Genomic DNA, 21,477 nt, shown 5'->3' on the forward strand with positions numbered 1-21,477 from the left:
TACTATCCTATTTAAGTCATATCATCTTTCTACCACATCATTTCAAACCCAACTCATACCCAACCCATATTTCATAAAAAGTCAAAAAGTACATTTATTTAGTTTATCCCAAACAACCCCTTAGTTCATTATGAGTTGATGATATGAGTGTTTGAAAAACCAACAGCCACAGGCACTTGAACAATAACTATAACAGGCTATATATCCTAAAAAGCCACTGTGACCTTAAAATTTTTACTCTTTTTTTCAATTTTATTTTAATGAGAGGAATTACAAACAAAACAATACCAAAAATTGATGCAAAAATTAGTATTAATGTTCTAATATCATTTAATTATGATGGATGCATATGGCAGAATGATATGGCGAGTCCAGACGTAGGAGCAGTGCAGCAACGTCAACAGGCAGAGGCCACGCAGAGCTGCCCGGGCCCCCCGGAGGTGGAGGTGGAGTTGGAGGTGGAGCTGCCATCTATTGAACAAGATGCAAAATTTTGAGAGAGAAAAAATACTTCCTTAGTAGTCCATACACAACCAGCCTTATAATGTATATTCATGTATACCATGTCCAAGCAAAAACTCTTGTCAGTTAGCATTTTGTTCAATTTATTAAGTCATTTCTAAACCCCACGAGAAAATTTCCAACTGTAATTAAATTTTGAATGAGATCATGGAACCAATGGCATGCTTGCTTATAATTTCTAACTCGTGATTATTTTTTGTTGTTGTTGTTGTTGTTGTTTTTTTTTTTTTTTTTTTTTTTTTTTTTCCTTTTGTTAATGATGAAACAAATTTCTCTTTTATTAATTGGAATTACATAATTAGTGAAATATGTTCTGTCCAAAAGAAAAAGATTTACTTATTTTGATGTATATATTTTGATTTTACTATACTTTCTCCTTCTCAAAACTACTGATGTATACATTTCGTCCATTGCATTTTTCAGAATGCAGCGATCGATCATTTAAGCGATCACTTCATTGAACTTTTTTTAACAATTTCAGCGAATGTAGCAATTGATAAGGGACTGATCAAATTTGAGAGCGATAGATTGCTCTTTAAGGGCGATCGATCGCCAATAGAGGTCAACTATTCAGCTTTTCTTTCTCTCTCTCCTCATTCACTTCTCTTCTCGTGTAGTTGAGATTTGACTTTGTAACCCTAAATAATACTAGTAAGATTTGATTTTGTAATTATAATTAGTGTAATATTAATTTGTGGTTTAAGATAGCACAGGACTTTAAGAATAGAAAATGGATAGGACTTGCTATCATATTGAAATTTGATTTAAAACTCCTTTATTCCCTCAAAGCATAAAAATAATACAAGTAGTTCACTCTTTACCTCAACAACAAACTCAACAACAAACTTGTTGGTAATGAAAAGAATTTTACAATTAAAAGATATATTTGGTAGAAAGGAATACGGTTAATTATATCAAAACTTCCTAAATTATTAGTGCATATCACTTTATCTCATCATCTATGAATCTAAACATTTTGACTCCTTTAACTATAAAAATACATTGCCTTCACTTCCTAGAATCGGGCATTTGTACGATTTTTATGGTTAAAGAGTCAAAATGTATGAATTTATAGATTAGGGATAAGAGATGATATTCACTAACTAACAACTGAGGAAATTTTGATGCAATTAGCCCAAAAAAATATCCACTACATACACAATTTAAAAATTTAAAAAAAAAAAAAATGTGCCAAGGGTTTTGTGAAAGGAACTATGGCCTATGGAGGAAGGCTTTTGGTTTCACCACAACCCATAATAGATGATGGCAATCGTCCCACTTTGTCTATCCCTTCTTCAAAAGCCAGCCCCATTCCCATATAGAAGTGAGACTCTATGTGGCAATGGAATGCCCACACACCAGGATTATCTGCCCGGAACCTCAAAGCTGTCCATCCATAAGGCTGCACAGCCACTGTATTCTTCATGATTGGATTAACCAAATTGTACTTTTTTGGATCCGTAGACATGTTGAACTTGCCTGTCCCGTAACCCATGACCCAAAAATCGTGCCCGTGTAGATGCCAAGGATGTGTCTCGCTGTTGTTCTTGGTCATTGTGTTGGCATTTTGAAGTATAATGTCCACTGTTGAATTGAATTTCAGCCTATAGATGGAGTCACTTGAAGTGGCATTTGTATTGTTAGCTACACTGTAAATGTCGTAGTTGGCAAAGTCGTTACCATCTGAAAGAGAATTTTGGTTGAATGCGTGATTTAAATTTTGCTTGAGGGCAATTAGATATGGGGTATGGGGAAAGTTGAAGGAGACATTGTTGATGGACCAGCGTACGTGGCCATTGATGGTATTTTGAGTGTTGAGCATCACAATTACTCTGTCTGATGTTTGGGGAGGAGGTAGGATGTAGCCTTGTCGGGCCTTGATCTTTACGCTTTGATTGACCCTGGCTTCTACATCGTTCCAAAGAGGGCCAGTGGGTGGAACTGTTGGGGGAGATCTTTTAGGATGGTTCGGGTAGTAATTGAGAATGGCTAAACCATTTGGAGTTGTGCTATTCCGGCTAACCACTTTTGAACTTGCCCAGTAATTTCTTGAAGGGTCTTGATCGGCTTTTATTAAAACAGAGTATGTCTCACCAGAATAGATAAATAAATTTTTCACTACAAATGGCTCAACATAGTGCCCATCTGCTTCAACAACGGTCATATTATGACCCTGCACAAATATAATACTATTACATTAACAATTAATTACTAGAAAAAAGAAATGGTTTAGAAGGTGGTTGTTCAAATCTATGTTAAAAAAAATAAATTACCTCTATTTCAAAACTGAGGGCTGCTAAAGCAGTCAAGCTACCAATCCGTAGTCGGTATGTTTTTCCAGGAATAACCCTGAGAACATAAGGAGAGCATTCAGGATTTGTCGCATTACAAAGACTGGCTTGTATACCAGGAGTAGAGCAATCGAACTGTCCTTTTCCTTGTATCAGAAGTGACTGCAAATTCAAAAAAGTGAAAAGAAAAAAAAAAAAAAAAAGTTACAAACCAACCATTAAACATATGTAATTAATTGGGATTGTAAATACTAAATATATAGTATCAAGTATGTATAAACCTGAGGCTCCCCAACCCAAACAAAGGGTATTGAAGATAGTCCAGCAGCTTGTTCAAATGTGCTTTTGTGGTACCAATCGTTGAGGATGATGCTCCGATCATAATCGTAGGAAAAGGGCTCTGATTCGCCGTCAGGAAGTGCTACGCGGATGGATCCATACAGCCCACCTGTTCTTTGCATTCCATAATGTGCGTGGTACATATACGTCCCAGGCTGCGAATTCCATTATGAATTGTTCAATCAGAATCTTAACCAGCAAGAATCTCAACAAGGAACAGAACACATAAATAAAGCTTTTTGTTGCTAAAAAAAACTTACCCTATCCACAACAAATTTGTAGACAAAGGTGTCTCCTGGTAAAATCGGACACTGAGTTATCCCTTCTGTTCCGTCAGACCAAGGTGATCCAATCTGCAAGTAATTACCATTTTCAACTCAACTCAAGTCTGATCTCAATATTTATAATAATATATTAATGTATCTCAAAATTAATAAGAAGCTATATATATAATATAGTGGTGTGCACCTGTCGAATACCATGCCAATGGATGGCGACATTTTCAGTTTCTAAACTGTTCTTGAGCTCTACAATGACAGTATCGTTTTGTTCAGCCAAGATTGTTGGACCTGGGGACTTCCCATTAATGGTGATGACCAGTTTGTTATAGCAATCTGGAGACTTGAACTCATGCTTTACCTCCCATTTGAAATGCCGAACTCTACTGGCCTCTGCAGATGGAACACTGATCACTAGACAAACAAGAAGGAGGCACACAGACAACAACCTTGTCACAATTTGACAAAGCTCAACCATGTCTTCAATTCCTATCTCCTATCTCCTATCGTCACGTACAAAATAATGGGTTTGTTATAATAACTGAATTAATTGAAATGGGAAGGAAACTGGTATGCTTGATTGAAGTATTTGATCCTGTTCTTGATCTTTGTATATATATATATATGAAGATGTGTTGATTGATTCCAGCCATGTGAAAGTCAATAAGAGTGGCTACCTCAGGCTGATAAAAAAAAAAAAAGGGTTGCTCCCTCTGCTATACCTATTACATACGAATATATCAGAGGATTGGGGGTAGGTGGAGCGAGTGGACCAAGGCAAATGTTGAAACTGGGTTGCATATACATGCGCGTATAACAGTCAAAACGAAGAAATGTCCTGGGTGTTTCCTCCTCTGGGATTGGGGGTGGGGAATATTTACGAGTCCAGATCCTCTCCAACCCTCTCTCTGGTCAATGGCTGGGATTTGGCCACGTCACTCCAAACAAAATTTACGGCTCAGATTAGTTAAAAAAAAAAATTGAATTTCAAAGAAACTTTGCAATGGACAGTGCGTGTGTTCACACACAGTCTAAAAAAAAAAAATTGTGCTTTGACTCTCTCTTTCCCTCTCACAGTCATGGCAGATTCAAAAATTAAATTCGCCATTTCACAACATTCTACCATACATCCCTTGCAATTCGTTCATTATTTCAACCTCCTCACCGTCAAACCCATTTGGGTCTTCAGTTTTTTCAAACCCTTTGGCGACCCTCACGCACCACCGCGACCGCCAGCACCCGCCGGACTCCTCTCCCCCCACCCCCACCCCTACCAGCTTCAGTCGATCCAATCCCTCATTCTTCTTCCAGATCTGAAATTTTCAGATCAATTTTTTCAGAACAAAATGCATTTACAAATCATTAACTCTCCAAAAACAATATAAAGAAATAAATGAAAAAATGAAAGAAAAGAAAGAAATTGAAGCAACCAGAACTAGAGTATTGAATTTGAATGATTTATGTGGCTTGAATTTTAGAGAGAGAAAGTGGGTTTGCTTCAAATTTGTGGCTTGAATTATATTTTTGTTTATTTTTCATTTTTTAGTCTGAATCATCAGATTTTGATGATTTTAACATTTGTGGCCTGATGATTTGTTGGGTGCTCTTCCAAATCTTTGAAACTTTGGTGGTAAATTTGCAGATTTTATCTTTCGATCAATGCGGAATTGTTGGTCACATTGGAGTAGATCGGCCACAGTTGGGAAGAGACAAGGAAGGGCGGGAGAGAGAAGAGAGATCGATCGTCGGTAGCGAGAGAAGAGAGAAGAGAGTAGATCGGTTGTTGTTGTTCACCGTTGGGAAGAGAGACGGAGAAGAGAGAAGAAAGAGAGCGAAAGCAATATAGCTCAAATTTAATTTTTTTTATAGTTAATCTAAGCCGTAGATTTTGTTAGGAATGATGTAGCCAAATCTTGACCGTTGATCAAAGGAAGGGCTGGAGAGGATCTGAACTCAACATTTACTTACGAACCAATAGTGACGTTATTATAGGTGAAATTGTATTCTTACCCTTTTTCGAAAAACTTTTGTTTAATGGAGTAATTTTTTGTGTCAATAGTTAGATGTTGTGTGACGCCTTCTTCCATTATGGTTGAATATTATAAAATGCTTATTATATTTATGTTACATGTCTGAGAGGAAGTAATAGACATATGCATTTGTGATTGATAAAAGGTCTCATATGATACCCTCCTAATATATAAAAAATTCTCGATTGAATGGCATCCCAAAATTAATAAATTAATTGTAAGGGTTTTTGGTTTCTCATTAATTTAAATTAAAATACGAGGGATTCGTGAAGTCTATTGTGGTTATATTTTGATGATCATGATAGTTTATTTTGAATAGCCCTATGTGTATATCATTTTTTTAAAAAAATACTGTGGATTTGATAATTATAATTTTTTTATTTTATGTTGTTTGTCTAAAAAAAACATTAGTTTGTTTGGTTTCGTTTTTCTAAAAACAATTTTCAGAAAATTTTACTTTCTTATTTTCCGTATTTTTTTATTTTTATTGAATTTTTTAAATATTTTAAGCAATTTTTTTTTTAATTTTTAGACACACTTAACATAAATACACATAAAAAGTATAATTTTTGTGAAAAAATCTTTTTAAAATTCAATAAATACCAACAAATACAAAAAAAAGTACGAAAATTTAGTATGTTTTTCATATTTTTATGTATTTGTTAATTTTTTAAAATATCTTTTCACAATTTTTTTACTTTTTTTGATTCATCTAAGTAAAGTACATCTAAAAAAATAAAAAAAAAATGCTTAAAATTTTAAAAATACTTATTAAAAACAAAAAACACGAAAAACAAAAAGTTTAATTTTCAAAAAACTTAATTCAGAAAACTTAAACTAAACACACTAAATAATTTTTAAAAAAAAACAAACTTGCTGTCAACTTACGAGTAGATTTGGGGTTGAATTTTTCAAATCTTTGTTTACGTGTAGGCTTTTCCTTTTTTTTTTTTTTTTTTTTTTTTTTGCCCTTTTTGTTAATACATATGTGGTTTCTAAAACTTACTTTTTGTGTCAATTTAGTAATTTTAATTTGAGTTAAATTAATTTAAATTTTAATAATTTTGTAAATTTTAATTTGAGTTAAATTAATCTAATTTTAACACAGGTCAAGAAGATAAATCATAGTCTTTTAGAAGAATTGTATTATGAAGGAAACTTATTAATAAAGTTACCCTTTCTGGAAGAATAATACTACAGATCATGAAAAAAATATCATAAAATATATTATGAAGATTTTTCATCCTTTAATTAGTGAATGGTGTTTTATTGTATGCGTAATTTAATGGTGGAGAATCTTTCATGATCATACTCATGATATTTTTTTCATGATTCCTATCATTACTCTGTGTAGAAAGATTTAAGTTCAATTGCATTTCAAAATTGAAAAAATTCAAAGTGATATGAAATGCATATTTTAAAACAAAAAATTTTACATAAAATTTACAAAAATAAAATTTGGATGACCAAACACAAAATGGATATTTTAAGAAAGATATGTGTATTTATAATTTGATCGAATAAAACTGTGCACCAATTGGTATACCAATTAATATACTAACGGATGATGTAACATAATTTTATTGGTTTTGAGTCTTTTTGTTTGTATACATCCATAATTTTGAAATTGCATTGTTTATAGCATATATTGGTACACTAATTGATATAATAATTGGTGTGTGCAGCACAATTGAATTTGTTCAGAAGTTTTTGATCTATTTGTTGTATGGTTATGACTTTTTTTTTTCTTCCCATAATTGAATGTCCAAATTAATAATATGATTTTTATGATATTTGTAATTTATCTTCTACTAACTGTATTTTCTTAATTGTTTTCATGAAATTTAACATTCAATAATAGAAATAAACAACAACGGGGTAGAAATAAACAATACAAATACCAAACTTCTCTATATAGGAGTTGAGCCCTAATATCACACCATAAAGTGGTGATCACTAGGACAAATGCCCTGATAAAATAATTTATAATTTATTATATTAAAGAATAGATATAGATAATAAAGATATAGGGTGAATTACGATGGTAATTCCTGTATTTTAGTCTTTGTATAATTTTAATTCCTATAATTTTAATTGGCTTAATTTTGATCATAAATTTATGACGTTGTTTCAATTTAGTTCAATTGATTACAACTCTTAACAATTTTTTTTGAGATACAAATATAAGTGGCATGTGTCAGATTTTTAAAAGCTAAATTATAAATTTACTCAACTCAGCGAGTCAATATCCACTAATTTCGTGATAATTTTTTATCAAAAACATTACCGACATTATTAATTGGACAAAATTGATATTAAATTTAAAATTAACAGTCAGATTTGAGCCAATTAAAAGTATATGAACCAAAATAATATAAGAAGCAAAATGTAAGAACTATTAGTATAATTTGTCCAAAGATATATCAATGTAGCCTACAAAATTTTATTTTGTAATTACTTTTCTAAATAATTAATTTCAAGAGCGTTTGTTGTTTATAAAAATGAATATTGTATATGAGTAGAGGTAGACTTTGTCGTTATTTGTTTGATTCCCTGCATCTCGATCACGATCAATATCTATTCTTGAAATCATCAAAATTACATGACGTGGTCATTTAGAAGAAAAGTTCTTCGGTGGTCTTGAGATATTAACTGGGGTATCCCGAGAGCATTAGAAAATGCGGAGAGGGTGATACTCATAATTTGATGTTAGATCCTGACTTAATCGAAGTTTGTCTTGGGAGGTTGGGACAAATTTTTAGGTTATAGTCTCTTATTCGGAACGGACAACAACACATTTTGGTGATCTGTTTATGAGACGCTGCCTTGAACCTGTGGGAGGGTAGAAGGATTTTTCTGTAACCAAAAAAAAAAAATAATAATAATAATAATTTGATGTTAGATGGTGGTGAATAATAAGGGACATGATAGTTGTTGTGATCAACGACAATATTGTCACATGGTCCAAATTTTTTCATTTAGAAATGTAGTAATTAATTCCGGACCAAGAAAAGTAAACAAAAAGGAATTGGCAAAAGTAGGATTGATTAGCAACGCGGTGTTGATTTTTTATATATTTCATGCAAAGAAAGAACTTTGAAGTTCTGATCTAAATTCAATTTTTTCTATGTTTAAAAAGTTCAACTTGAGATCTGAAAACCACCCATTTTTTATGTCACGCAACGATCTCAATAAATAGACCTTTTTATTTTTAAAAAGTTTTTTAAAGGCATTATTAACAAGTTTAAGGCCTCGTTTGGGAACAGGCTAATTTAGTAACTTTTTGGCTATTTGGCTAAAAAGGTAGGTAAAAAAAACTTGTATGTTTGGGATGACTTTTTGGCTAATTACGAAAAGATGTGCAAAAAGTGGTGTTTGTCCACTCAATGGGTGTATTATATAATTTGAAAATTATAAATTCTAATTTTAATTTAAATACACATATTGTGTGTCGTTCAAATGATAAATTTACTAGATCAATGGTCTTGATTTCAAGTCCTAACCTCCTTTCTATATAATTTTACATTTTAAATAAAATAGGATAGTGATATTCTATGTCAACACCATCTCAAGTGTTACTTTTATAATAATATAGATAGATATTAATAAAAAATATGTGATATAAATATATGTAATTATTTTAAATTTTATTAATCAACATAATTAGAGTAATTGTTAACAAAACTCTTTCCAAAGCATAATCGTAGATAATTTGTGGACGCCCCACAAAAACAATGCAGTAATCTATGCCTTTTCTATTTTTATTTTTTTCCTTATTTTATGGTTATTTATTTATTTATTGAAAAAAAGTAAGATATTATAGTTGTAAAGTGTAGATTTCACCAAAAAGAAAAAAACTTTGAAGGTGCTTGGCAAGTTGGGTTTGGAGGATTTTTTTTTTTTTAAAAATTACAGAAAAATAAAATAAACTAAAATAATTAATAAGAAAAATGTCATATTAAATCTATAATCATTTCATTTTTTTTCTCACAAATATCACATTCAATCATAAAAATTTCAACCATCTTTCAAAATATAAAAATTTTAATTTACTAAAATAACCTATTAAAACAACTAACTTCACAAACAAGACAAAGTGTATATCTCATCGGACTGTCTTAGGTGTAAAACGCGTTGGATGCATTATTCCTTGGGTGTAAAAAAAAAAAAGAAAGTGCATTATTCCCTGACAAGCAACACGTTGGATGCATCCAACTTCGTTGTTTTTTTTAAGAAAAAAAGCTAATTACACATAAATAGTTTACAGAAACAATTACAGACAGCATATAAAAGATGAAATCCATCTGTATGGGATCTACACGTAGGGGTGGACATTTCTCGGGTTGGATTGACATTATATAATAAGAAATTTTGTGTTTATTTAAATCTGATCTGACTTGAACATTAGATCTGTCCAAGCTCGACTTAAAAAATTAATTATAAATCTCAAACTTACTCATTGGGCTATATGTTAATTTTTTTTTAAAAAACATTTCATAATTAAATTTAATCACACATTATTTTTCTTAAATAAATATACTGACTTTATTATAAATTGAAGATTTTTTTAAATAAATTCAATAAAACATTACAACAAATATGAATTTCAATAAAATCAATAAAGATAAAATTTAGATCTCAAAAAAAAATATTTTTTAATATATTATAACTAATTAATTAATTAATTTAATAGCGAATTAGATCGGACTGAGTGTGAAAATCTATTGATATAAAATATTAGTAAAACACAATACTGTAAACTAAAACAACTTTTTTTGAATCTCAAAAAAATAGAATCAGGCCGGTGCCCACACCTACCTACATGTGAAAGCCAAATTAAGATCCTCTCCAGTCACTCTCTACAACCCTCCCTTCTTGTAACGGTTCAGATTCATCCAAGAAAGGATCTAACGGTCCAGATCACTTTATTAAAAAATAAAAAAATAAATTTATTTTTTTGATAGAGTGATTTGGTTCATTGGATCTTCTATAGAGTGATCTGAGCCGTTACAAATAGGATGGCTGAAGAAAGTGACTGGAGAGGATCTCAATTCGTGAAAGCCACCCTTTCTGTCATTGATTCTTTGAGCCAGTTCTGTGTTTATAGCAGAGTTCATTTTTTAAAGGTCTTTTGCTTAATGCTCGCCTTTTATGCTGTGATTTTAATATTAATTTAGGAAAAATGATTCATTCATGTAATTTTTTCCCCTCGCAATTCTTTGAAAAGTTAATCTAGATATATCATCCCAACCAAAAGAAGAATTAAAAAAATATAAAAGAAGGATAAATTACAAATATATTTCCGTAGACTTTGTTTAAATATGAATCACCCTTTGTAGTTCTAGTAATTACATACCGCCTATAATGTTTCTAATTTCATAACAAATGGTCCCAAGACAGTTACGAATTCATTTTGTCAATTAATTCTATTAAATAATTTTTTTTAATAAAAAAATATTTATAATTTTCCAAATCACATCATTCTCTTTCTCTCTACTTACATTTTTTAGGAAAATGAATTGGACCCCCTCAATGAGCCATCCCATTTGACCCCCTTTCTCTCTGATTGGCCAGTTTTTCTTTTTTCTTTTTTTCTTCTCCTTTAATCACCACTTATCACGTGTGTGTGGGGGTGGTAGGGGTGGTAATTGGAGAGGGTCTCAATCACTTCCCCATTTTTTATATTTTGTAATCCTTATGTAATATTATTTTCCTTCATAGTTCCAATAATGTGACATGTCTCCGGCCTTAATTGCTTAAATTGGGCCTTGATTGCATAATCTCTTGACATGCACCATTTGTCCACTGATTTTAATATGTTAATTTAGATACCCATCCCAATCATAAGAACAAAATAATAATAATAAAACAAGTACCTATCTGTCTCTTTTTCTCACTACAAGAAATGTTGGTTTAAAAGGCGTTTATATAATGGCGTTTTCTTTAACGTCGTCTTTTTTAATATTCAACGGCGTTTTATAAACGTCGCCTTTTGTGCTACTCAAAACGGCACCGTTTAGCTGATAGAAAACGCCTCCGAATGTGTTATAATCTCTCACACCCTCTCCCTCCCGCTTGAGACTCTCATTCTTTACTCTTCAGTCTCAGAAAGAAGATGCCTCAAATCTCTCGCTCACTCTCTCACTTCAGCTCGGTGATCCCTTAAATCTCAGAGTGATTTTAGAATGGGAATCGATTGGAATCATCTCGGTGATTTAATTTGTTTACCCATTCCATTTACATAGAAATCACTGAGAGGTAAACCTATCTACATCAAGCTTCAGAATCGATTTCATTTACTCAAGCTCAGTGATTTTGATTTCGATTTCATTTTTTGTTCTCTCTCGCTCATTTTCACTCTTCTCTGTCACCAGACTCATCTCTCTCTCTCTCTCTCTCCTCTGCCGATCTCATCCACACTCACCGCCGCTGCTGTCTTCTCATTATCGCTTCAGATCGACAGCTGGCGGTGGTGGTGCTCGTTGAAGAAAAGAACAAGAGACGAGATTTGAAGGATTTCGAACTAATTAAAGCCAGATCTAAAGGTTTCAAAGAACACCTGATCCAAATGTGGGGGTTTCGAATCAGATATGTTGGTAAGCTCCTTTGAATCCTTCCGTTTTCAGTAATAACCTCTTTTCATCAACTTCTGTATATGTTTGTGTATGTTTGTGTATGCTGTCTTCTCATTATCTCCGATCCGAACATTCCAGAGTCTCAATCGCCGAATCAGATATGCTGTCTTCTCGTTTCTACTTCAAAACCATTTTTTTGCTCAAATATGGTAAAATATTAGATCGACCATACTGCAATTTGAAGAATAATTTGATTAAAAAAAAAAGAGAGTAAGAATTAAGAATGTTCCATATAAGATCAAGTTTTTAATTAAATTTTTACTCACATTTAATAATATAAAAAAGAAAGTAGAAGAGAGTAAGGATTCAGTAATCTCAACTGTTTAATTGTGTATGTTTGACATATGATATATATTGTTAGCAGTTAAATTTTCACTTGTGTTTGATTAATTGTAGGACTTTTGAGGATGACGTTTTTGTTCCCAAAACAATTAGTGGTGATGAAAGAAAGGCACATGTGGGCAATTGACATCAAGAACATACTTGTTCAACATGCTTCTTATTATGATTTTTTAGATAGTGGAAGCAAACCCCAACCAGGCCACCAAAGTTCCTATCATGAAATCCCAAAGAAGAGCCATTTGGATAACAACCTAGATAACCAGACACTACAGGAAGATACTCCACAAGAAACTCCCTCTTCTTCTTGTTCATTTACTCTCTCTTTTTCGAATACCAAACAGGGCATTGATGTGGCAAAGTTACTAAATGCAGTTACAGATAGCCTAGTTTCCTTGGAAAGCAGCAGCCAAAAGAACCAAACAAAGAAAGGTACTCACTGTCTCGGTTCTTCTGAATATATTCAACATTTTATGATAATTGAACTCCATGAATAAAAATTCCTTTTTCGATTAAATATTTTCATATTTTTTAAGTGCTCTGTTTTATGTTATTAAATGCGCTTAATTATGAAGTTATTGAGTATTAGTTTAGGCCATGTTTGATAACCAATATAAATTTTTGGAGGTTACACTGAATTCGTAAAACTAAGATAATTATGGACTAGTAGATTAGTAACACTATTGTTTTAATTTTTTGGAAGCACCTAATCTAAATGCACTTAAAATGTAAAATATTCGTGAAGAAATCTACAAAGAATTCAATAAGTACAAAAAAAAAAAAAAAAAAGGAAAAGAAAATGTACTTAATTTTTATATTTTTTTGTAGTTAGTGAATTTTTTAAAGATTTTTTTCCCTACAAATTTTGTACTTTTAAGTGTATCTAGATTAAATAGATCCAAAAAGTTTTTTAAAAAATGATTAAAATATTAAAAAAATTCACTCAAAACCAAAAAAATACAGATTGAAAACTTTTTTTTTTTTCCAGACACAGATTTTACAAAGTATTTCTGTACTTTGCAGCATTATCACAGGCATAAAATTACTATTTGTCACTTGTCAATTGCTTTTGTACTTCCAAGGTTTTTCAAGGCTGTTGTTTCTTATATCTGAAAAAAATTCAAGAGAACAATGAAAAAAAAAACTAAAAGAAAAAGAAAGGAGCAGGACATATTCCGTCCTCTTCGCAACCAAATCTGATAGTGATTTACAACATGAGAATGACCAAGCTATTCATTAGTTTTTTTTTTGGTCCCATGGACATTTGTTAACCACAATGAAATTTTATATAACATTCTAGGCTATATCATCTTGGCTGTGGCCATTATAAGGGCAGCCGTTTCACAAATTATGTTGGAAGTTTTTTTGAACTTTTTCATTTCAAGGAAATGATGATAATTCTGTACTTGGAAATATGGACAAGTCCTGTTCTTTCATGGACACATTTTAGGGGTTGAATTCTTTTAAATGGAATGCCATAGAGAAAGCAATTGTCAATGGAGTGTCTCCAAATGCTAATGAGATCAAATTTTTTTTATTTTATTTTTTTCCTTGCTTTTTATATCTGGTGTGTTCCATGTCTTATTTTGAAGCGTTAGTCAATGAACAACACTTCGTGCAAATTATGCTAAAAGTTAGGTTTGTACCCAATCTACCTCTCCCAGAACCCCATCAAATGGGGATTAATTTGGGTGTAGTTTTTAGTCAATGAACAACACTTCCAAATTATTTTTGCAGGCCACAGAGGTTCATGGATGCAAGACAGCTCCACGTTCATGACATTTTCTCTATCTGCTAAATTCTCATTCTATAGTCTTGATGTGTGTTTACAACCAATGGACTATGTCATAAAGTTTTTGTAATGCAGATTGGTTTTAGTGCTCCACAAGGATGTGGAAAGACTACACTCGTCTTTGCTCTAGATTATCAGGTTGATGTTTCAAGCTCTCATAACTTACTAGCAATTCCAGTTGGTATTAAACAAAAGAGTAATGTTGATGTTATTGTTCAAAAGGTATAATTGTCTATTAATGCTTGTTATTCAAAGCTATAATACTTCGTTGACATTGGACATGTCATTATGTGGACGTTATGTGCCTAATTTTTGTGAATTCAGTTTCTTTCAAAGAATTTTACAATTATATTATTCCATTATGATGGCAATATGGATGGATGGTGGGATCTTCCATGGAGCAAGAACGCTACACATATAGTTGCACAGAACCAATCAAAATGGTAAGGCTATATATATTTCTTAATTCATCGCTTTCATAATCTCAACCTCTTCCAACAAGGGTATGTATGCTTCTATTACTTCTTCTTCTTCTATTATATCCATTTCTCTTTCTATTTGATCATTTCTTTCTGATTTTTTAATTTTATGTGCATTGTAGATGGTATCAGATTAAGATTACAATGAGATGGGAGGACAGTGACGACACTTGTCTCGGAATGCCAGCTAGAGTGGTTCAATATGAAGGGGGAGATAAGCTAATGAAATTTCCAAGAGTTGAAGCACCAAATGGGCTGCACATTAGGGTCTCAAGTTTGTAACTGACCTTTTTTTGTTTGTAACTGATCTTTTCTTAAATTATTAATGGTGTATTTTCACACCCTACAGGTCAACAATGCAGCATCTAACTGTTTTTTACTTTGATGTTCACACAGGACCAAGGATTGGAAGTGATATCAGAAGGTTTGGATAAATTGAAAGACATGGCCCGTGATTTGAATGAGGTTTGCTACTGGATGGTTTTTACTTTGATGTTCACACAGGACCAAGGACTGTTTTTTTTATTATTGGGTTTGTAGTGAATATATGAATTTTGTGATGGAAGCTCTCGAGCTGGAGGACACTGTAAAGAATTATGATCGTCGTGATGTTACTGGATGGTTTGCTCTTAATCCAGGCTTTTTCTTCTCTTTTCTTTAAATTTCCTCACACAAACCCACCCCCCACCTCTCTTCTTTTATTTGATGCTCTATGTATTTTTTGCTGCCTAATATATTTATGACTTACTTTTGAACAGTGCGAGAGATATATTTTGTGGTTAATTTGGGCTGTGAACCAGCACAATTCTTTACTTTGTTATCATTATTTTGTTTCCTTTCTTAGTGCAACATTCTTGATGGTTTTGTGACTTTTCTTTGTGCTTACTTGCTCTTTTATCCTGTATATCCTTTGGGAGAATGAGAGAGTACTAAATTTCATGGAATTGCCTTGTTATCATAATTTAAGCTGTTCTTTTGTAAGAGTGACATAAGAATCTGAATGTAGCTTCTATTTGAGTTAACAAGTCAGTTCATTGGTGATACTGCATAGTACCTTGTTTGGTTTGTGTGCTAACCTCAAGGTTGCTTCTATGGGCTCTAGGGTTTAAATGGTTGCTTTTTGCAAATTTTTAGGAAATACATTTCAAGCTTCAGGCCTGAGCGAGCAGGCAAGCTAGGGTCTCTTCTTGATATGATAGGTAAAAATTAAAATTATACTGAAGTTATTTGTTGTGTTTGCACTTTTTTGTTTTTCCCAGCCATCTATTTCATAGTTGAAATTCCTTTTTTTTATTTTATAAATATAATACCTCCTTCGACAATAATGCTAGTTTTAGTTGCATTATTTTCTTAAATAGGCATTTTAGTTTTGGCTGATTAAAGCATTTAAATATGGCTATGAAGTTTCGTTTTGTTTTGTGTTGCATTTGAAGACTCATTTATATCCTTCAGAATGAAATGCTTTAAAAAATAATGATATTTCCATTAATAGAAAGGTTTAATAATTCTATCAATCATCATTGTCGCCTGCTCCAAATGTGATATATTCATTCTGTAAATGGCTCTAGACAAAATGGCCCTCAGAAGCTACATAAAATGCAAAGGAATAATTTTCTTTCCATTAGATGTCCATAATTCATTGTGGCATGGCGAAAGAGATTTGGTCACTGCTGCCACTTTGTTTGGCTTGATGTGGGTCTTCCCTAGGTCGATAGTTGATTTGATGCATTGGGAAGTGACTATATTGAAGGAAGGAGACTTTGGAATTGCCCCTTTGTTGGATACGGTGTACGTTTGGAAGGCAGACTCGGAGGTCATTTTTTTTTTTTTTTTTGATAAATAGACTCGAAGATCATTTTTGTTGGTACTTGTATGAAGTAGAAAAGTTCCTCCCACATTTGAAGACAATAAAATACCAAGAATCTTAATATACATTGGAAGCAACTTCAGCTTATCTTAGGTGTGGCGTTGTATACTAAGGAAGCAACTTCAGACAGTCTTCTCTGTGATACTCGGCTGTATGTCAGCTGCAATTCTTCTGGCTGAGGCTACTATACTGCCCAGTGGAGTGAAGAGTTGCCAAGAGGGGGGAACCAAAGTGCATATTTGCATGTAGCTGTGGACTTGGTTAAAGAACCTTATTTATTAGTAGTGGTAGATGTGAAATTGCAAAGCCGAGAAATAAAGTATATAAAATCTGATTTAGGTCCTCATCATTGACTTTCTTGAGAATACAAAGTTCCATTCAAATTAGAGAACTAGGAATATGAACCTTGTATATTTGTTCTAAAAGCAGGCAAAGGATGTGGTTGGATTTCTTGTGTTGTTGATGACCCCTCAGGGTTAAATTTTCTTGTTCTTTTTGTTCTCTGCAAAAGGGTCTCTTGTGCTTTGTCAATGTAAAACATAAATGACTGAGTATTAGTTAATTCCATAGTTCCTTTTGATTTTCAAACACATCAGGTTCAGTTGACTGGAGGAAAACAATAGGTGTTGGTTTCATGACTTCCCTCTTCTGTTAGGCATGGTGCAAGATTGTTTTGATTTGAACCATATTGTCTGATATTTTGATGCAGACTAGACTAATTACTGTCAGCTTGGAGTTGATGAGGGTTGTGGCCTCTTTGCTTGAAAAATATTACCCTGCCATCAATTCAATTATGAAGTTCTATTTTGTAAAATGCCCTTGTAAATTAATTTGTTTTTCTTTTGCAGGTGACTGCCTTCATTCCTCTGATGTATATGAGAAATTAATAATAAATTTGAAGATGGGTTGTTTCAGGCAAAGAATAAAATGTTTCAGGCAAAGAGGGAATATGATGAATTTTTTTTATTTGTTCTTTTTCTTTTACTTTTCCCTCCCTCTAATTCTTTTTATCTTGTTTAATTGGATTATAGTGTACTGTATGGTTCCAAATGTATCATCTGTTGCATATAGTTTAGGCTCATCTTTGGATATAGTTGGAAGACAAGTGGTATTTTTAATATTATAACCCATATTAGTGTGCTTTCTATTCCTTTTTAATTTTTTTGGGCAAATTAGACTTCTTGACCATTTTGATTTTAATTGATGTATTTAAAGTCTGAATTGTTTCTATTCTTAGGTATGTAATGCATTGTTTCTTATTTTTAATTTTGTTTTCAAGCTTAGTTTATTTATTATTTTAATAAACATCAATTATTAGTTCTTGATAATTGATTGACAGGTATTTTTTAAGCTTAGTTTATTTATTATTTTAATAAACATCAATTATTAGTTCTTGATAATTGTTTGACAGGTATTTTTTTTGTTCAACTATATAAAATTAGCACAATTTAAAAATTAAAAAAAAAAGGCTATGGCGGCATTTAAAAAACGTCATTATATCCTATCCCAACGAATAGATTTTTAAAATGTATGAATGTTTATGACGGCGTTTTCAAAAATGTCGCTAAATGTCGTAGTGACGTCATAGCTAGCTAGGGAAGGACATTTGGCGGCGTTTTTAAAAACGCCGCCTATAGTAATGTAACAACGTTTTTCAAACGCCATAAAGTTATAGCGACGGCCGCGACGTCGGCGTTTGGTGCTACACGTCACAAAAAGAAATAGCGACGTTTTTAGTGCTTTTAGCGGCGTTTAAAAAACGCCGCTAAAAGTAAATTTTCCAGCAGTGTCTCTCTCTCTCACTACTTTTATGTTTTGTATGTATCATAGGAGTGAACTGGTGTTATGTTATGCACGAACATTTTAAAAAATAAAAGAAAAATTTTAAGACATAAGTTTTGAATTCAAATAGTTCACATTTGAATTTTTTTTAATCTAATTTTATGTATAGCATAATAAATAATAGGTTTATACACGTGCTACATAAACTCAAATTTTGTGACTTAAGTTATTTGAAATATATAAAACTAAAATTATGTTTAAATATGAAAGTTAAAATTAAGAAATATAGTTAGACATTTTGTTTGATTGAATACATGTTTTTTATTAAATTAAATTAAGTTTATTACATCTTTTTTAGATCTTATAAAAAAACAAAAATAAAAATTGATTGATTTCCAACTTAGAAAGTTTGATCAAACTGAAGGAGAACTAAAGGTTGAATATTTTGGACCTCACCAAAAGGGTTTTTTTTTCTTTTTGGTTAATAAGTCAAATATATATATATATATACACAAAATTACAAGGAGTATGCCCTAGGCCCTGATTGTCTTTACAATAGGAAGAACAAAACAAAGAAAACTAAGCCAAACAAAAGAAAAGAGAAATGCACAACTCGCATGAACAGAGACGGAATTAAGAAAAGACTATAAAATATTATTTGCCATAGTACTTTAAAAATATATATCATTTTATACATAAAATGACTCTCTAATATAAAAAATATATATCTTCTTTTTCTCCCATCTTGTATTCTCTTTCTATTTTGCACCAAAAAAACTTCTTCATCCTATTAGAGATTGCTTTTATGGTATATAATTTTCTTCCTATGTATATATACTGTACGGGAAAGAAATAAACCTTCTCGTATAATCCTGTTGATCAAGTCCGCGTTCTTCCAAACGTCGTCGCTTTGCCACTTGAAAACACAAACGTGAGCTAACCGGCAGGTGTGTGCCGAAAACCCCTCCGATGCCTAAGTCAGCAACTAGACAAAAAGCTCTGTGTATCAAAGTTGTGTGTTACCTCTCCAAAGGTGATATTTGTGAGCTTTTATAGGTTTCGTGTGGCATAACCCAAGTAGGGCTTTTACTTCTCCATGCAAAGTCCTCCTAGGATTCATACTCCTGAAGGATAATGCTTATCCTTCAACACCCCCCTTACTGTTTAAACCAAGTGAGATGGTTTTACCATGGCCGGACTACCATATAACCGAAATAACATTGCCATGCTAGACTAACTGGAGTGACCAATCTAACTGTTAGTTCGGCTCTTCCTTGCTTTTCTCCTACCTCGGCTTCACATGCCAAGACCGAGCTATCCATAGAAGAGTTTAAGCCGAACTAACCCAAAACCAAGTCCTGAAGAGGGCTTAGTATACTTCGATTCCCTATGCCATGATCAAACTAACTGTAGCGACCGAACTAACAATACTGCGACAACCGGTACAAGTTTTAGTATGGTGACCAAGCTAACCTCTTTGGGACCGGAGTAACTTTATGGCATTTTTACTCAACCCTTCGCACTGAGGCCCACAACGGCCCAACTCGGCCCAATTTACATATAAATTCCCCTCTCAATTGCCCCTTAATTCCATCTGCGTAGCATGATAGGGATTACCTATCTATAAACTGGGCTAAAGTTTTAACCTTTCCAGCCGAGCTAAAAAACCCTTTAGCCTTTCCAGCCGAGCTAAAAACTCTCAAGCCTTTTTAGCCAAGCTACATTTTAGTCGAGCTTATCTTTATCCGGCCAAAACGTCTCTTCAGTCACAGAAACTGAATCGCTTCCCATTCTAATGACACGTGGCAGGCTCTGATTGGCCCTTTGCAGCTGTCACGCCGGCCTCGTACTTCGCAAAATTTGAACAGTTCCCGCCATTAACCACAAAAACAAATTTTTTCATTTTTCCTTTCAAATCATTACATCTTCCTATTCACCTCTTCTCTCTCTCTTTCTCGCATTCCTTCTGGTAACTAAGGAGCTCGTGTCCTTCACTGCCATTGCTTTATCTTCAGTGCTTCTGCCCCTTCATCTGGTAAGTCACTCAAATCCATCTTTCTTGCTTTTGTTGTTTTCGTATTTGCTTTATACAATCCACAGCAATCTGTTCATGTGTTTTTACAAAACACTGTTTTCGTTTTTTTTTTTTTTTTTTGCCTTACGTTTTCTGGGAAAAAACTTCATGAGAACCCCATGAACTTTACGAAGCAATCTGTAGAACACTCTGCTTGATCCAAAAACACGTCTCAACCGAACTAGGATACTGTTTATGCTATGTGTAAGTCTAGCCAGACCATTCAACGGAACCAACACTTGTACCAGTAGTTTTAACAAGTCAAAAAACCATCTTTTGATTTATCTTAGCCGAGATAACAAACCGAACTAAGTCTGCACTTAGTGTGTTTGAAGGCCTCAATTCCGACCGAACTATCTTGGGGCTAAACCAGCACTCTTAGTTCAGACCGAACTAAGAAAGCTGCTCCTAGAATTTCAACCGGTCTAACAAATCACTTGCCCTAACCGAGCTACCAAGCACCTTGCTGAAACCGAGATAGGACCTGCAACATTTCACAAAGCCGAAGCAGGACTTAACTTGTTTTTACTTTGTGGCACGGTCTAAAGATCTGTGCTTAACACTTCTGTTTTTCACTTTGCAGACTTAAGTTGCCCAGGCACTCCTTTTGATCGCTCAACCGAGCTACACAGCAACATTTTCCGACCGAGCTAACACCAAGCATAATTTATACATAACTTAGGAATAAATGGGTAAATATAGGTTTTTAGTAGAAACACCAGGTGGCTTGGCCGAATTCCAAAGGGATTATAACATCCCTGATTATGTCCACCTAACCTTAGCCAAAAAAGATGTTATGCCTTGGGAAAACCAGGGCTTTGTACCCTTTACCCTTTTATCAATAATAGAAACCGGACTAAGATTTTCAATCCAACCCTTAATTTGTGAATTCCTTAGGCAAACAAGAAAATGCCCAACCCAGCTTTCCACCAACTCATACCGCATAATAATGGGCATAGCCGAGCTAAACCGCCGAGCTGGCATTAACCTTGGCTTAGCCAAAATCTTCCACCAGTACTCTATAGGGTCAAAAGAAGACGGCTGGGTTT

General features: G+C 33.1%; 2 protein-coding genes and 1 long non-coding RNA gene across 4 annotated transcripts; 2 read left to right on the forward strand and 1 right to left on the reverse strand.

Annotated features, from left to right (window-relative positions):
• Nucleotides 1-1,280: 1,280 nt before the first annotated feature.
• Nucleotides 1,281-4,282, reverse strand: LOC114322132 (L-ascorbate oxidase). The gene is made up of 5 exons (XM_028269388.2): nucleotides 3,621-4,282; nucleotides 3,413-3,505; nucleotides 3,095-3,307; nucleotides 2,796-2,975; nucleotides 1,281-2,695 (listed from the first exon to the last, which is right to left on the reverse strand). The coding sequence occupies exons 1-5, from the start codon at nucleotides 3,906-3,908 to the stop codon at nucleotides 1,742-1,744; spliced, it is 1,728 nt and encodes a 575-aa protein (XP_028125189.2). The 5' UTR covers nucleotides 3,909-4,282; the 3' UTR covers nucleotides 1,281-1,741.
• A 7,255-nt stretch (nucleotides 4,283-11,537) lies between these two features.
• LOC114304659 (uncharacterized) lies at nucleotides 11,538-14,444 on the forward strand. 2 transcript variants are annotated; one of them, XM_082866823.1, is made up of 4 exons: nucleotides 11,538-11,718; nucleotides 11,835-12,056; nucleotides 12,492-12,866; nucleotides 14,172-14,444. In XM_082866823.1, exons 2-4 carry the CDS (start codon nucleotides 12,029-12,031, stop codon nucleotides 14,294-14,296), a joined length of 528 nt encoding a protein of 175 aa, XP_082722949.1. In that variant the 5' UTR covers nucleotides 11,538-11,718; nucleotides 11,835-12,028; the 3' UTR covers nucleotides 14,297-14,444. The 2 variants fall into 2 exon arrangements, with proteins under 2 accessions (XP_082722949.1, XP_082722950.1); XM_082866824.1 differs by lacking the exon at nucleotides 11,538-11,718 and having other exon boundaries at nucleotides 11,782-12,056.
• Nucleotides 14,445-14,840: 396 nt separating this feature from the next.
• Nucleotides 14,841-17,557, forward strand: LOC145789660 (uncharacterized). The gene is made up of 5 exons (XR_014327863.1): nucleotides 14,841-14,979; nucleotides 15,102-15,170; nucleotides 15,272-15,326; nucleotides 15,840-15,904; nucleotides 17,421-17,557. It is a non-coding gene; the product is annotated as an uncharacterized LOC145789660 (long non-coding RNA).
• The last annotated feature ends 3,920 nt before the right edge of the window (nucleotides 17,558-21,477 follow it).

The sequence above is a fragment of the Camellia sinensis genome, chromosome 4 (assembly GCF_055761805.1).
Source record: "Camellia sinensis isolate YWXY chromosome 4, ASM5576180v1, whole genome shotgun sequence".
Taxonomy (NCBI): domain Eukaryota; kingdom Viridiplantae; phylum Streptophyta; class Magnoliopsida; order Ericales; family Theaceae; genus Camellia; species Camellia sinensis.

Excerpts from the sequence above, each read along its gene's own strand:
- LOC114322132 (XM_028269388.2), bottom strand. The coding sequence starts at position 3,908 with ATGGTTGAGCTTTGTCAAATTGTGACAAGGTTGTTGTCTGTGTGCCTC. Across the intron at positions 3,308-3,412 it reads ACAAATTTGTTGTGGATAGG|CCTGGGACGTATATGTACCA; the intron begins GTAAGTTTTTTT and ends TGGAATTCGCAG. Across the intron at positions 2,696-2,795 it reads CCCTCAGTTTTGAAATAGAG|GGTCATAATATGACCGTTGT; the intron begins GTAATTTATTTT and ends ATATTTGTGCAG.
- LOC114304659 (XM_082866823.1), top strand. The coding sequence starts at position 12,029 with ATGTGGGGGTTTCGAATCAGATATGTTG. Across the intron at positions 12,057-12,491 it reads GTTTCGAATCAGATATGTTG|GACTTTTGAGGATGACGTTT; the intron begins GTAAGCTCCTTT and ends GATTAATTGTAG. Across the intron at positions 12,867-14,171 it reads AAAGAACCAAACAAAGAAAG|GCCACAGAGGTTCATGGATG; the intron begins GTACTCACTGTC and ends TTATTTTTGCAG.